Below are 15795 nucleotides of genomic sequence, written 5' to 3'. Positions count from 1 at the left end.
GTTTCTAATAATCAAATTCTGCTGCCAGATAGTAGTTTTGTGATATCATATATCATGATATTGGAGTAATTTTGGAAAATACTCTAAACTTATCTAGAAATCTGATCATGGTCTGATTTAGTTTGAATATGTTACCATATAAACAATTGCACAAATAGTCATGTATATGATTGAATATCCAAAATATAAACAATGATTTTTTCCTAAGTTAACTGGATACTGAATGCTGAATAGGTCTAAAATAGGGGGTCTGTATGTTTTTCTTTTGCTTTGTTTTTAACTCAGGTGTTTTCTTATCTGAAAGATCAGGTCATCACTATAAGCTATTTTAAATGCTGGGTCCCTCAGGTACCCTGAGACTAAAGTGAGGAGTCTCTAATAATAGAATTGAATTCTATGTTACTTTACAAACAGAACATGCGCTTCTCTGAAGGCCTTAAAGAGAGAACTGATCTAGAAGCGTTTGTACTGTAGAGTTACTACTACCACTCCTTACCTAGCCTTGCAGGAGTGTGTAGTAAAAATAAAAATTAATTCAACTTGCAGAAACACTATTCATCTCATGCCTCTTGAGTATGGAAAACATGCTATATCTAACCCAACTCAAAAAAAGGAAATTTCTACAATAGCATATGTAAATTAAATCTATTTGAAAGCCAGAATCTGAGTCAGTAACACTTGACACTAGGAATGTGGCTGAGAGACATATGCCTGTAAATGCAAATTCATTTATAAAACAAGTCACACTCAGTATCCAGCATTGCAAATACACAGAGGTAAAGATAGGTAAAGTTGCAAATATTCCCTAATTAAAATGATAATATAAAATCATGTGAGATGGAAATAAATATTTAATGTGACTGGAAAATTAATAACAAATGGGAAGAATTTTCAAAACATTAATTGTGGGATTTGCCCTTAAAACTTCGATGTTGCACCCTGACTTTCCAAGACATAAAAAAAAAAAATTCCTACCCTGCTGATTATTTTCTGGAATCAAGTTATTTTTTTATGCATTATTTTATTAGAACTGTGCAGGCTATGTTAAAGAGCAATATGAAGTTACTTGAAGACCATGATGAAAACGAAAAGTATGGTTCTTAAAGTGTTAGTCACCCAATAGTGTCCAGCTCTTTGTGACCATGTAGACTGTAGCCTGCCAGGCTCCTCTGTCCATGGAATTCTACAGACAGGAATACTGGAGTAGATTGCCATTCCTTTCTCCAGAAAATCTTTCTGACCCAAGGATCAAACCCTGGTCTCCTGAATTGCAGGCAGATTCTTTACTGTCTGAGGCACCAGGGAAGCTTATGGTTCATTGCTAATGCTCAAATAAGCCACAGACCCAGAGGTTACTGCAAACCACAGGCTGTAACAATGCAGGTAGGTTTCAAGAAGAGAGTTCAGAATAATGTTGTTGTTGTTGTTGTTCTGTTTCCTTAGTTGAATCCAACTGTTTTGCGACCTCATGGACTATATCCTGCCAGGCTCCTCTGTCTGTGAGATTTCCCAGGCAAGAATACTGAAGTGGGTTGCCATTTTCTTCTCTAGGGGATCTTCCCAACCGAGGGATTGAACCTACCTCTCCTGCATTGGTACACAGATGATTCTTAACCACTGAGACAACTAGGAAGCCAACGAAGTGTGCATCCAAAATATTGTCTCCTTCTTAGATGATGATGCAGGATGTAGGGAGAAATTGTAGCAGTAGACAGAGTGATGCAGTGAATTTGGAAGCAATGGAGGTCATTCATGATCAGTAAGTAGTTTCTGGGTTCAGAAGGAAATCACAAGAAGTCTTAAAAGAAAGCTAAAAGACCAGCATGGAAGTAGACTCTGAGGTATCTCTCTCCTGCTAATGTACTCATAGGATATGTTCACGATAAGGGCATGAACACAGCCCATGGTCTAGTCAATCCAATATTAGCATGTTAGTTAAAGAAGGTCATAGCTGCAGTTTAAGACAACACACATTATGATCTTTATATATTCAGACAGCATCACGAGTTTATGCAAATTTACTGAGATCATCTTTGACATTCTCACACTTTAAGAATTCATAAACATTCCCATCCTGGAGGATAATTAGCATACTGATGTGTTTCTTTAGGTGTGTGTTGAATGAATGCTGTACCCATTTTTTTCTGCTCTCTGGACTGTGGTATTAACTCTGTGTGTGTATGTGACTTAAATGGCTTATGGAGCAACAAACCATAGAAGCTTTGTTTTTCAAGCAGGAATAAGTACTTTTAGAAAGATAGGAAGAAAACCTGACATTCATTTTCACAGCTTATTGTGGTTCATGAGATGATGGTGATGATGATGAGGACCCAGATACCGAGTGCTGATGGTGAAGTCCCTGTAGAGTGGGTGTGGAAGTCTAATTTAGGTCTCAGAGGTTGCTGTTGCTGTCTGTGTTTTTCCGTCAGGTTTGATATCTTTAGAAAACATTAGAAAGTTGTTCACAGTGCAGATGAAGGAATGGGAGATTGGAAAGTGAAAGTGAAGTCACTTAGTCGTGTCCGACTCTTTGCAACCCCGTGGACTGTAGCCTACCAGGCTTCTCCATCCATGGGATTTTCCAGGCAAGAATACTGGAGTGGGTTACCATTTCCTTCTCCAGGGGATCTTCCCGACCCAGGGATTGAACCTGGGTCTCCCTCATTGGAGGCAGGCACTTTAACCTCTGAGCCACCAGGGAAGCCCTGGGTAGAATTATGTGTCCACCAAAAGGCACCTTTGACATTTAAAAGTAAAGCTTCAAAGTCTGCATGTTAATACTCAGTAGGTGATTTCAGTTAAGGCTTTGAGTATGTGGGGCTTCCCTGATAGCTCAGTTGGTAAAGAATCTGTGTGCAATGCAGGATACCCCGGTTCAATTCCTGGGTCGGGAAGAACCCCTGGAGAAGGGATAGGCTACCCACTCCAGTATTCTTGGGCTTCCCTAGAGGCTCAACTAGTAAAGTATCTGCCTGCAATGCAGGAGACATGGGTTCGATCCAGGCTACCCACTCCAGTATTCTGGCCTATAGAATTCCATGGATCCATGGGGTCACGAAGAGTTGGACACAACTGAATGACTTTCACTTTTTCATACCAAAAGAAGAGAATCATCTATTGTTTAATAATGCCATTTTTTATATCCAAGACACTGTTCATGATATTATTTTCTGTGTGCCAGGATTCTCTCCCTAGGCATGGTTGAACTCCACCAACCACCTGCTCTTATTTATTCTGTGATACTAAAAGCCAAAAAAGAACATTGTGTGATGTGTATATATGCTCTGTTATTAGTTACACACCAACTGATAAAGCTATCAAATATAAGTATTTTGTCAAACCGTTTATGCTGTTTTCCCTTTCTCAAGCCGCTTAAGTACCTCTGTATTCTGCTATAATTTTGTTACTGAGGAAAAAAAAGTAAAGTAATTGATCTCTTATTTCAGGCTGTCAAGTTTGAATGGAACCTTGAGAGTCCTCTAGTGCAACTTCTGTTACACCGCTCACTACAAAGCGTCCAGATTGCCCATCGTCTTTACTGGTAAGAATAACCAAAGTAGCGTAGGATGCCTTTTTTTTATTGTCAACTAATTTTTGTGGGGCAGCTTTTCCTTATAAAACTGATTCAAACTTCCACTTAAAGTTCAGCCAAATGTGAGTCTTTACCAGGGTTATTTTTTAGTATAATTTAACTGTCATTGTCTTCAGAATCTTCCTTTTGTACTGTTAGTGCTCTTTAAATCCAACTGGAATTTTAAATCTAGGTGATCTTTTTCCGATAGCTTTAAATCACAAGGTCTACATGTGGTCACATCCACTTGTTGAATATTTCAGTATAAAACCTAGTTATAAGACTGTGTATGTTTTGGAAGAATATAAGCTTGAAAAGTAATTTCTGTAACAATATTAGTTACAAACAGTGGGATCAAGGCCAATATATACTGTCTTAAGCTTATAATTCCTGGATCACTAAAGTTTTCCAAAAACATTAAATTTGAATACTATTAGTGAAGAAGTTAGACTTATTTAAGATTTATCAAGATTTCTCCCTACTGCCTGCTCCTGATCCTACTAAACTAGGTGTTCTTTGGATGCTGTTCTCCCTACTGTTATTACTAAATTCGCACAAAAAATTTAACGATTACAAGTGTCAGTAACCTAAGGATGGAATTCAATCTATCCACATATGTATGACAAGCATCATTTATTGGCTTCAATTGCTAGTGAAGAACTTTAATTAATGGGAAAAAAGGAAGTCATAATTTTTGAATATCATGTTTTTCTACTTCAAAAACCATTGCTCTTGTTGACATCACTCTTCCCATGAAAATGACTCAAGGATTTCATATAAAAATAGAAATACAAGGAATTGTCAAGCCCTAATGTTTGAGTAGATGCAGATTTCCATTTCAAGTGTCTAATAGAAAAGCCAGATCATTTTCCTCTAGTATGTCAGTATAATTAGCCATCAAATACATTGGCCAACAGCAGGCCTTCCTTCCACTAAGTAGACTCTCTTCATCAGACTCTGAATTAAGTCTTATTCTCTTACATTTTTCCAACAGCTACTTTGATGATAAGGAAAGTTAAGTGGATATATTTGTTGGTATTTCACTGTCATATTAAAGCTAGAACTCCATTACCCTCAACATTTATTTCCCTTAAAACTTCACTTTTTTTCACTTTTCACTTTTTAAAAACATGTTCACTAAAATGAAGACATATTAAAAAGTAACATGACCACATAACAGTCTTGATTTAAATATCTGAACCAAAACATAATATAAAATATATAAAGTAGAAGAGCAAATAAAAAGATCATTTTAAAAATTAGAATAAAATATTGAGGACTTACATTGATTGTTATAATACTAGTACTAGAGCCATCTTAGTAAGTTCTTCATCTGCTAAGGGTATGAAAAGTGCGGTCATTTGATAGGAAACAGTGAGTACAGACAGAGCTGTCAATCAATGCCACACTTGCAGGTTCACAATAAATACAATAATGTCACTTTGTCAAAGAAGGTGGGAGGAAAGACTTTCTCAGTATAGAACTCATCCTTATGAAAAAGAGAAAAAAGAGTAACAAAGTCCATTTCCCTTCTCGCTGATTTAAGAAGAGAGTAAGATAGAGGGACTAGAAAAAGATGTAAGTTATAAATGGACTTCTTGTTTCTGAATGCTTAATTTATGAAAATATGAAAAAGGAACAAGACAACATGGAGGGAAATTTTAAAATACCCATCTCATTTTAAAACTTAGGATTAACAATCAGGCAAAATATTCTAAGCATCAGAGAACATTACGTATATTTAAAATATATCTTGGAGTTTAAAAAAAAAAAAAAAAAGCTGCTGCCTAGCATTGTATTTGGGGCTTCCCAGGTGGCTTGGTGGTAAAGAATCCACCTGCAGTGAAGGAGACGCAGGATTTACAGGTTTGATCCCTAGGTTGGGAGAATACCTTGGAGAAAAAATATGGCAACCCACTCCAGTATTCTTGCCTGGAGAATCCCATGAACAGAGGAGCCTGGCAGGCTTTAGTCCATGGGGTCGCAGAGTCCGACATGACTGAGCAACTGAGAATGAGCATCATATTTAGGGGACATTTGCATGTAGAATGCTGAGTTTAAACTTCAAAGATGCAACTCAGACTCCTCATGATACACTTGAAAACATTCTCAATTTATCTTTCCTTAGAAAACAAAGCAACAACAATAAAAACCAATATCTGATAACTTTTAAAAAACAGTTCCATCAGACATCAGTTTAATGATTTTTTTCTACTTGGGTGAGCTCCTGCTACTTCATATTCAGCATATTTACCACTGAACTCAATGACTTACCCTGCTCACTCAGGTCTTGGAAGCTTTTCTGGACCCTCCCTGTTTCTCACTAATATGCTCAGTTGTTTACCAAGCCCTGTAATCATATACCTCCCAAATAGGTCTCCCCCAAACAGTTGCTTCCACCTGCCACTAATCAGAAGGTTAACTCCTCAGATATTGAATTGTGAATAAACAGGCTTTCACAGAAACCATCTTGACTGCTTACCATCACTGCAGGCAGCCTTCCTGAAAAGGGAAATTGACTTGGAGTTACTGCAAGTCTCCTCCATTGAAAGGGTGACATAGAATGAATATCCCCAATTTTTCATGGAAAGAGAGCTAACAATAAGCTTTGGATTGGGAAAGTTTAAAAGCTCTCAATCATAGTTTGCACCCTAAAAGGTGACTATAAATTGGTAGGGTAGCATTTGGAGTTCATACTTAAAGAGGCCCTTCCCCCATCATATAGCAATTATAGAAATTTAAGCTCAGACCCTTTCCATTTTGAATAAGAAATAAACAGCCATCACTAGCTGATAGTGAGATACTGGATTGAACCGGATGTCCCCAAAAATGTATTTACATCTTAACTCAAGGAACCTATGACTCTGAGCTTATTTGGAAAAAGGGTCTTTGAAGAAATAATTAAATTTAAAATCTAGAGATTAGATTGTCCTGTTTTATCAATGTGTGAGTGCTAAGTTGCTTCAGTCATATTTGACTCTATGCGACCCCATGGACCATAACCTTCCAGGCTCCTATGTCCAGGGGATTTTCCAGGCAAGAATACCGGAGCGGTTTGCCATGCCCTTCTCCAGGGGATCTCCCTGACTCAGGGATCGAACCCAAGTCTCTGGCGTCTCCTGCATTGGCAGGCAGGTTGTTTACCACTGAGCCACCTGGGAAACCCAGTGTGGGTTTTCATCAGAGTGGGTCCTAAATCCAATGACAACTGTCCTTGTAAGAAACAGAAGAGAAGGTACACACATACAGAAAAGGCCACGTGGAGATGGCATCATTGACAGGAGTGATACAGCCCAAAGCCAAGGAATGTCCAGAGTCATCAGAAGCTAGAAGAGGCAAGGCAGGATTCTCCCCCTGAGCCTTAAAAGGGAGCACAGCCCAATCTTGATTTCAAACTTCTGGTCTCCAGAGCTGTGAGATTAATCTCGATTGTTCGGTTTGTGTTGATCTATTACGGCAACCACAGGAAGTACACAGTAAGGACAGGACTTTATGAAGGGCCCTGACTAGACTGGCTCTGATGACACATCACACAGGAAGCTTCTCCTGACTCTTTCCGCAGCCACTGTCCAGCATGAGTACTGCTCGCATGCTGTCTCCCAGAGTACACCCTATATGACACCACAGGTGTCATGTCACATTACCTTAACACTTCTGTTCCGCTGTCTGCTTCCCCTCCTAGTCCTTATAGTAATTCATGATAGTTATCATGTCATACTCATCAACGTACTAATCATACCAATGCCTGAAACTCAGGAGATACTGACAAAAAACATTGTTTAAGTCAGGAAACCAGAGAAGTTTCTTTAAGGCCAGCGACAGTTTCACATCCAGGGAATTCAGTGCACTCGCAAAGGTACTGTCAGTGCCCTAGGCAGATCCCCTCTACCAGCTGGTGGACCCATCTCGCAGCTTCTGTGGATATTGACCACCAGTTGACAGCTGCATCTTCTCTGCAGAATCGGTCTCTGCTAACATAGCTACCTAGTCTGGGGAGTGGGAAATCATTAAGGTACAATTTTCATTCCAAGCCTCCACCGAGATGACTCAAAGCTAGATTAGACCTTGATCTCCGGGTTAACTCCTTCCCCTCCCCTACAGTGCTTCTCACTCCCTCAAAGGTTTGTTAGTTAGTTTGTTTGTTTTCGTGAAGAGTACTCCTTCAGTAAATCACATACACCTTAATTCCTGTGTTATAATTGTTCTAGGGAAGCTTAGCTAAGATAAACATTTCTTTATCAAAGAAAACTAATTCAAATATTTGCTTAAAAAAAAATTGGAGCATCAGTATGCTAGACACATATCATAAGTAGAAAAGCAATATTGCAGTCTTCATATTCCTAATAGTATTAATAAGTCTGGCTGAATGAGCTCTGAGAGAGCCATTTTGAAAAAAAATCTGTATAAAATTTTTTTTTAAGTTATATCCTACAAAACTCTGAAAGTGTTCTCTTCAAAGTATGGAGATAACCTGAGATGAAATGCCCATTGGCAGACTCTCCAAGTACAACAATATTTTTCTGTCTTATTCACTGATAAGTTATATCATATTTATCAAGTACTATCAAGTATATAATATATATTTATCAAATATATCATATGTATCAAGTGCAATCAAGGACAGTACTTGGCACTTGACAAGTAATAAATTGCTACTGAAGGGATTAATAGGACAAAATTGCCCCAGGCCCAGCTGGGTACATGCAGACTTGTGACAGAAGGGGGCAGAAGAGAGCTGCTTGAGCAGTCAATTGGTCTTGAAGCAAACAAGGCTGGCAGGGCTAGAACAGTATCAGGTGATTGGCCTCTGATGCAGTGTCTGCTGAAACAGCTGGGAGAACGCCGCAGTGAACTAAGGCCCTGGAGTCTCTGGGACCACGAGGACTTTCCAGGGTGGCCCATAGTATCAAAGGACTATTGAGCTCTAATGTAGTACTCATAAAGTTGAGATGATTTGAAAACTGACCAGTCATTTTCTTAGCAATCTACCTTAAACTTTTCTTATCTAGAATTTTGGGGCAATTTCTCAAATCGGGGACTACTCTAAATAAAGCAAAATAATGTGGAAATTTTGCATCATGTGATCTGAAGTCACATGTCCTCCTTACCCCTCTTCCTAAATATGTCACAACCACTCCTTTTGGTTAAATAATGTTCCCTCTCAGAAGTACTCTTCTCATATTTTATATATTCAGAACATAATGTTTATGAGGAATTAACTTATCATTTGTTCATATTTAAATATTTTATTTTGGGCTGTGCTGGGTCCTCATTGCTGTAAGCGGGCTTTCTCTAGTTGTGATGAGTGGGGTTACTCTCTAGTTGCTGTGCATGGGCTTCTTGTAATGGCTTCTCTTGTTGCGGAGTACAGGCTCTAGGGCATGCGGTCTCCAGTAGGGCATGCTAGCACACTGGGTTAGTTGCCCCAAGGCATGTGAAATCTTCCCCAACCAGGGATTGAACCCATGTCAGTAGGGCATGCTAGCACACTGGGTTAGTTGCCCCAAGGCATGTGAAATCTTCCCCAACCAGGGATTGAACCCATGTTCCCCACATTGGCAGGGGGATTCTTAACCACTGTACCACCAGGGAGGTCTTCATTTGCCCATTTATACGACAGATGTTAAGATGTTAGATACTGGTGAACTATTACGGATAGACTAGAATGGTGTTTGCCTAAAGAAACTCACAGGCTAACTCTCATTAGCATCCAGCAGGTAGGAAAAAAAAACCTATGGGCTGTGTGGCAGGGACAGAGTAGAAGGAGAGAGCTGACAGTAGGTTCTGTCCATTTTACAGTTTTGCCCGTGACCTGTTCCAAATATAATGTGAGCACAAGGCAGAGAGGCAAGGCTGGCCATCAAGTAAATAAAAAACACTTCTATCTGTCAGACTTAAATATTGATAAAGGCATACAAATTATACACAGAGGAGGTACGTGCTCTGCCTCTTTCGAGGTCTGGAACACTCCCTAAAGTGAGAGAGAAGAGCTGCACTTTAGGGAGTTATTGTGGTGTAATAGAGCACGCATGATATAGAATCAATAGGAGGTTTCAAAGCCTCAATCCTTTACCTTCTAGAATCATTTTATTGCCACTAATTCACCATTTTACTTTTATAGTGTAATAAATAATAAATTGTTGCTTCACTTTTTTGTAAGAGGAAGATATATCTTGTCATTTAATATTGATCTGTTATAATCATCTTTCACCCTGTCATTCTCAGAAAAGTACACACCAGATAAAATCCCTATAATAAGCAATTCAACAAACTAATGGTAGCTCTTCTCCACTCTGACCAACCTGGAGAACAGTGACAGTTATTTGTGAAAAGGTTTATATTTTACATAATAATCTGTAAAATTCATTAGCAGTTTTCTAGTTAAGGTCAAAAAAATAAGAACAATTGGTTTTTGTCTGTTTTATATGATAAAGGTTATATGTAGTTCCTTTAATAAAAAGATTTATTTAAAAAAGCATAATATAAATTTTAAGTTATTTTCTAATATAATTTGTCTTATTGCTATTAAATATATATGAAAATAGAATCTGATGCCAACCCCTGGACTGTAGCCCACTAGGCTCCTCTGTCCATGGAATTTTCCCTGCAAAAATACTGGAGTGGGTTGCCAGTCCCTTCTCCAGGGGACCTTCCCAACCCAGGGGTCAACCCTGGGGCCCCCACATTGCAGGCAGATTCTTTACCACCTGAGCCATGAGGAAAGCCTGATACAAAGGTCTACTATAGATCAGTGAAAAACAGGCACAGAGCTCCACCTTCAATTTATTCCTAGTTTAAGTTATTTTTCCCTGATATTCTTCTATTCTGTAAAATAAGTTAAGAGTTGTTAAAAAGAACATTTTGTATATATGTACTGACCTCAACTATTGAAACTCAGACATCTGACATTCGGGAACTAAACTTTCTAATCCAGTCTCTCGCAATTTTTCATCATAACTGCATGCAATTACATCATTGCTTCCTTAGATAGTCATCTGGTTCCCTTATAATAATATTAGCCTCCCTCTGCCATAGTTTATGCTGGAGATTTGGGTTAAGACCTTGAAAAACAGCATTATATTGCTTGATTATTGTTGGTTTTTAATGAAAATCAAGAAAAAGATCTGGATTAATGACAGGTAATAGAAGCATATCACCACGCTGATGGTATTGGACCCAGAAAAAGAAAGAGAGAGAATCAGAGCATCAGGTTGAAGATATTTTTAGGTGCCAGGTCTAGAAATAGCACATACACTTTGGATTATATTCCATACATGGGAAGTCAACAAGAAGGCCCTATCCACTGTCAGCTAGAGTAGGAAAGAAGATTGGGTGTATATCTATGTGAATGCATGCTCATCCTCCTCAGTCATGTCTGACTCTGTGCGATTCTATAGACTGTAGCTCACTAGACTCCTATGTCCATGAAATTTTCCAGGCAAGAATACTAGGTCAAGTTGCTATTTCCTACTTCAGGGAATCTTCCAATCCAGGGATCGAACCTAACTCTTCTGTGTCTCCTACATTGGCAGGTGGATTCTTTACCACTGAGCCACTTGGGAAGCATGCATACTTTCATTTACTTCATTATTTCCCTTTTCTTTAAGACACTTTGGGCTTAAAGTGATTTGATTCAAATAGTTGAAATGATATGAAAAGTTAATCATCTCACAGTTTGTTTGTCAGGTGGTTCTGGAGTTTATTATTGCAGAAGCTCACTGATTTTGTCATTAAACTCAGTTTCTTTGATCTTTCTGCTCTGTCAACCTTAGCGTGTTCACTGGTCTCTAGTCCATTTCATAACATGGTTACAAGAAGACTGCCAAAGTTGGTATCACATGCATACATGGCACCATGCAGCAAAACGAAAAGAACCAATCTTTCTCCAACAAGGAAAGTTTTCTGTAAACTTCATAGCAGAGTTAACTTCCTATGTCATTTGCCAGAATTGGGTTGCATGTCATCCTGAACCAGTTACCTAATTAGATGACAATTGAATGAGTTGGCTTACCCAGCTGATTCAGAATATTGAGAATCTGTCCCCAAACTGTTCATCTCTCCTGAAGATTTTTATATCTGAACAAAATCAGATTCTTTACTCAGATATAAAAAGGGAAATAGATTTGGTGTAGATAAAACGCTCTATTCCCTTTCTGTACTGTGAGGCTCTATCTTGATCATCTCTCCTAACACAAACATTGCACATAGTAGAATCATTCAGTTCAGTTCAGTTCAGTTCAGCTGCTCAGTTGTGTCCGACTCTTTGCAACCCCATGGACTGCAGCACAACAGGCCTCCCTGTGCATCACCAGCTTGCTCTAACTCATATCCACTGAGTCAATGATGCCATTCAGCCATCTCATCCTCTGTCATTCCCTTCTCCTCATGTCTTCAATCTTTCCCAGCCTCAGGGTCTTTTCTAATGAGTCAGTTCTTCACATCAGGTGGCCAAAGTATTGGAGCTTCAGCTTCAGCATCAGTCCTTCCAAAGAATATTCAGGACTGATTTCTTTTAGAATTGACTGGTTGGATCTCCTTGTAATCCAAGGGACTCTCAAGAGTCGTCTCCAACACCACAGTTCAAAAGCATCAATTCTTCAGCACTCAGCCTTCTTTATGGTCCAACTCTCACATCCATACATGACTACAGGATAAACCATAGCTTTGACTAGACCTTTGTCGGCAGAGTAACGTCTGCTTTTTAATATACTGCCCAGGTTTGTCATAGCTTTTCTTCCAAGGAGCAAGTGCCTTTTAATTTCATGGCTGCAGTCTCCATCTGCAGCAATTTTGGAGCCCAGGAACATAGTCTCTTACTGTGTCCACTTTTTTCCCCATCTATTTGCCATGAAGTGATGGGACCAGATGCCATGATCTTTGTTCTTTGAATGTTGAGTTTTAAGCCAGCTTTTTCAACTCTCCTCTTTCACTTTCATCAAGAGGCTTTTTAGTTCTTCACTTTCTGCCATAAGGGTGGTGTCATCTGCGTATCTGGATGACACCACCCATATGGCAGAAAGTAGAATCACTGGTGCTCAATATATATTTGTTGAATGAATTTTAAAAATAATCACACCACATACATTGGTCCTTCCAACAGATTATCTTAACTACTGTACTTACAACAGCAGGCAATCCAACCAAATCATATTATATTAAATGTATAGAGTTGGCCATTGGTATTCTAATAATCATATTTGTTGAGTTAAATGACTTACAGAAAAATATGGTAGTCTGGAATAAATTTTTTGAAGAACTATCAGGTGTTAATACTGATTAAGTCCACAGAGTGAGATGCTTCTAATGACTTTAACTATGCTTTTTCTTAAAGCCCTGATTGAAAATGAAAGGTTACGTCTAGTGATTTGTCAAGAAGTGTTTTAGGGGCAAACCTTGTGAAATAGCTGATTACTATCTTTTAAAATATAATCTTCTGTATTGAGACTTTCTCTGAGCTTTAGGGAATTACTGAAGAGTTTATGACCTTTGCTGACTCCTGTATTCTCCAATTTTTTGTTCTTTTTTCTGGGCTGTGGAGATTCTTATATCTTTTTGTTTTGTATCAGTTACTGAATAAGTCCTTTCTTTTCAGGCCCTATTTTACTTTCTATCTTTGCTCATCAAAAGATCACTCTTTGAAAAGGTTGAATGGAGGTTTGATTTGCTTTTTTTTCTAGCTCAGATTTCAACTTCATCTGTGTACAATTATTGTAGTTACAACAGAAAGGCATTTACTTTATTTTCCTCTAAAGAGCTTAATATGTGTTGCTTTTATTTGCAACAAAATCTAGACCTGGGTATCTCAATCAAATATTTGTCATCTTTAATAACTTAGAATTCTTGTTCTTGTTTTGGCATGTGTGATTCATTTTTAACCAGAGATGAGTGAACAGCTTGCACACATAGTGTTTGTCTTCAGATATGACAATCTGCCTGATACACTAGCCACTCGTGACAGAATGTCAAATTATTGGTCTATCTTAACTTGAGTTTAGTCATCTGAAATTGTTAAATGGAGAATCCTAATGTATGCATCACTTTCCTTTTTATATTGGGCACTGTGTATATATGTTTACTAAGATACTGTAAATGTCATTCAGTTGCCAAAATGATGAAATTTCCATTACTTTCTTCCAAGTAAATCTTAACATTACTTTTAGAGAGTCTCAGTTTTTTATGTCAACAAAAATTGATTGAGAACTCTGCAAATATCACAGAATTCATTTTAGAGCTTTACTTTCTAGTTGTCATGGGGGCAGCTGAAAAAGTGGACCACTGGACTTCAGGGGACAGAGGTAGAAAAGTGCATGAGAAGTCTACTGAGAAAAAGAGTGTTATGTTAGTCATCCATTCTTTCATTCATATATCTATTCCCCAAGTTTTTATTGAGTGTCTATTATATACATAATTTTAGCTAATTTGTGAAAGGAATAGAAAATATAAACAAATTATGATAAACATAGTTTAAGTCATGTGTTTTCTTCAACCATTTGCTTCCCTCTTAGCTAATCCAAGCAGTTACTACAGATGCTAGAGTTTATTTTTCAACTCTGTTGTCTCAAAAGAATAATTATAAACATTTTATTCAATGAGTTTTAAGCCCTCTGATTGAATTATGAAACCAAATTCAGTGTTCAGTTCAGTTCAGTCGCTCAGTCGTGTCTGACATTGCGACCCCATGAACCGCAGCACGCCAGGCCTCCCTGTCCGTCACCAACTCCCAGAGTTTACCCAAACTCATGTCCATTGAGTCAGTGATACCATCTAACCGTCTCACCCTCTGCCACACCTTTGTCCTCCTGCCTTCAATCTTTCCCAGCATCAGGGTCTTTTCTAATGAGTCAGTTCTTCACATCAGGTGGCCAAAATACTGGAGTTTCAGCTTTAACATCAGTCCTTCCAATGAATACCCAGGACCCATTTCCCTTAGAATGGACTGGTTGGATCTCCTTGCAGTCCAAGGGACTCTCAAGAGTCTTCTCCAACACCACAGTCCAAAAACATCAATTCTTCTGCACTCAGCCCTCTTTATAGTCCAACTCTCACATCCACATATTCAGTGTGTTCGTGTGCAATTACTTGTTCTTGGGAATAGTTGTGTCAAGTGTCCAGCGAACTACTTCCTAAGATCAAGGAACTTCATGAACTTAATTGGTGATGAGATGGTGTCTTGGATAATCTTTAGGAATATTTTACTATCCTTTCTCTGCTAAGACTAAAATACTAAAATTTATCAGTTCTGGTATGGCTCTGACTTGAACAGTATTGCTAAAATTTCTAATCATGCAACTCTCTGTTTTCAATACTCTTTCTTCTCAGGACAGCATTGCCTTCTGGTAGACATAGTATGATTAATGCTAGATAATATACCAGTATTTCATTCATTCTCTTTCATTAATTCAGAGAACTGTTATCTCCACTTTTCAAAAAAAACATAGTTCTCAAAAGGCAATATATGCAAAGCTACTAAGTGGAAGAGCCAGAAATTGACCCTGAGTTTCATCTATTATGATCCTCCAAGCCACATAAATATTATAAAAGATAATAATAAAAGGCAGGATAATGTAATAGTAAGAGAACAAGATTTGGAGGAAAACATAATAGAAATTCCAACTCAGATCTCTACTAACTAAATGCTCTCAGAAAAATTACTTAATTTCCCTGATCTTTTTCATATTCTGTACAAAGAAATACAATTATGCCTCAGTTCAGTTCAGTTCAGACTCTCAGTCATGTCCGACTCTTTGCGACCCCATGAATCACAGCACACCAGGCCTCCCTGTCCATCACCATCACCCGGAATTCACTCAGACTCACATCCATCGAGTCCGTGACGCCATCCAGCCATCTCATCCTTGGTCATCCCCTTCTCCTCCTGCCCCCAATCCCTCCCAGCATCAGAGTCTTTTCCAATGAGTCAACTCTTCGCATGAGGTGTCCAAAGTACTGGACCTTCAGCTTTAGCATCATTCTTTCCAAAGAAATTCCAGGGTTGATCTCCTTCAGAATGGACTGGTTGGATCTCCTTGCAGTCCAAGGGACTCTCAAGAGTCTTCTCCAACACCACAGTTCAAACGCATCAATTCCTCGTCGCTCAGCCTTCTTCACAGTCAAACTCTCACATCCATACATGACTACTGGGAAAACCATAGCCTTGACTAGATGGACCTTAGTCGGCAAAGTAATATCTCTCTTTTGAATATACTATCTAGGTTGGTCATAGC

At 38.5% G+C, this 15795-nt stretch overlaps 1 protein-coding gene across 1 annotated transcript in view; it reads left to right on the top strand.

The window, feature by feature from the left end:
- The window catches only part of PIK3C2G (phosphatidylinositol-4-phosphate 3-kinase catalytic subunit type 2 gamma), a 444386-nt gene that overhangs the window by 156432 nt on the left and 272159 nt on the right, over positions 1 to 15795 (top strand). Inside the window, exon 17 of the mRNA XM_052640675.1 lies at positions 3447 to 3541. Coding sequence (XP_052496635.1) covers positions 3447 to 3541 — 95 coding nt within the window. The remainder of the gene's footprint in view (positions 1 to 3446; positions 3542 to 15795) is intronic.

The sequence above is a fragment of the Budorcas taxicolor genome, chromosome 5 (genome assembly GCF_023091745.1).
Source record: "Budorcas taxicolor isolate Tak-1 chromosome 5, Takin1.1, whole genome shotgun sequence".
In the NCBI taxonomy this organism is placed as follows: domain Eukaryota; kingdom Metazoa; phylum Chordata; class Mammalia; order Artiodactyla; family Bovidae; genus Budorcas; species Budorcas taxicolor.
Note: the sequence above shows the minus strand (reverse complement) of the source record. Positions and strands in the feature narration are given on the sequence as shown.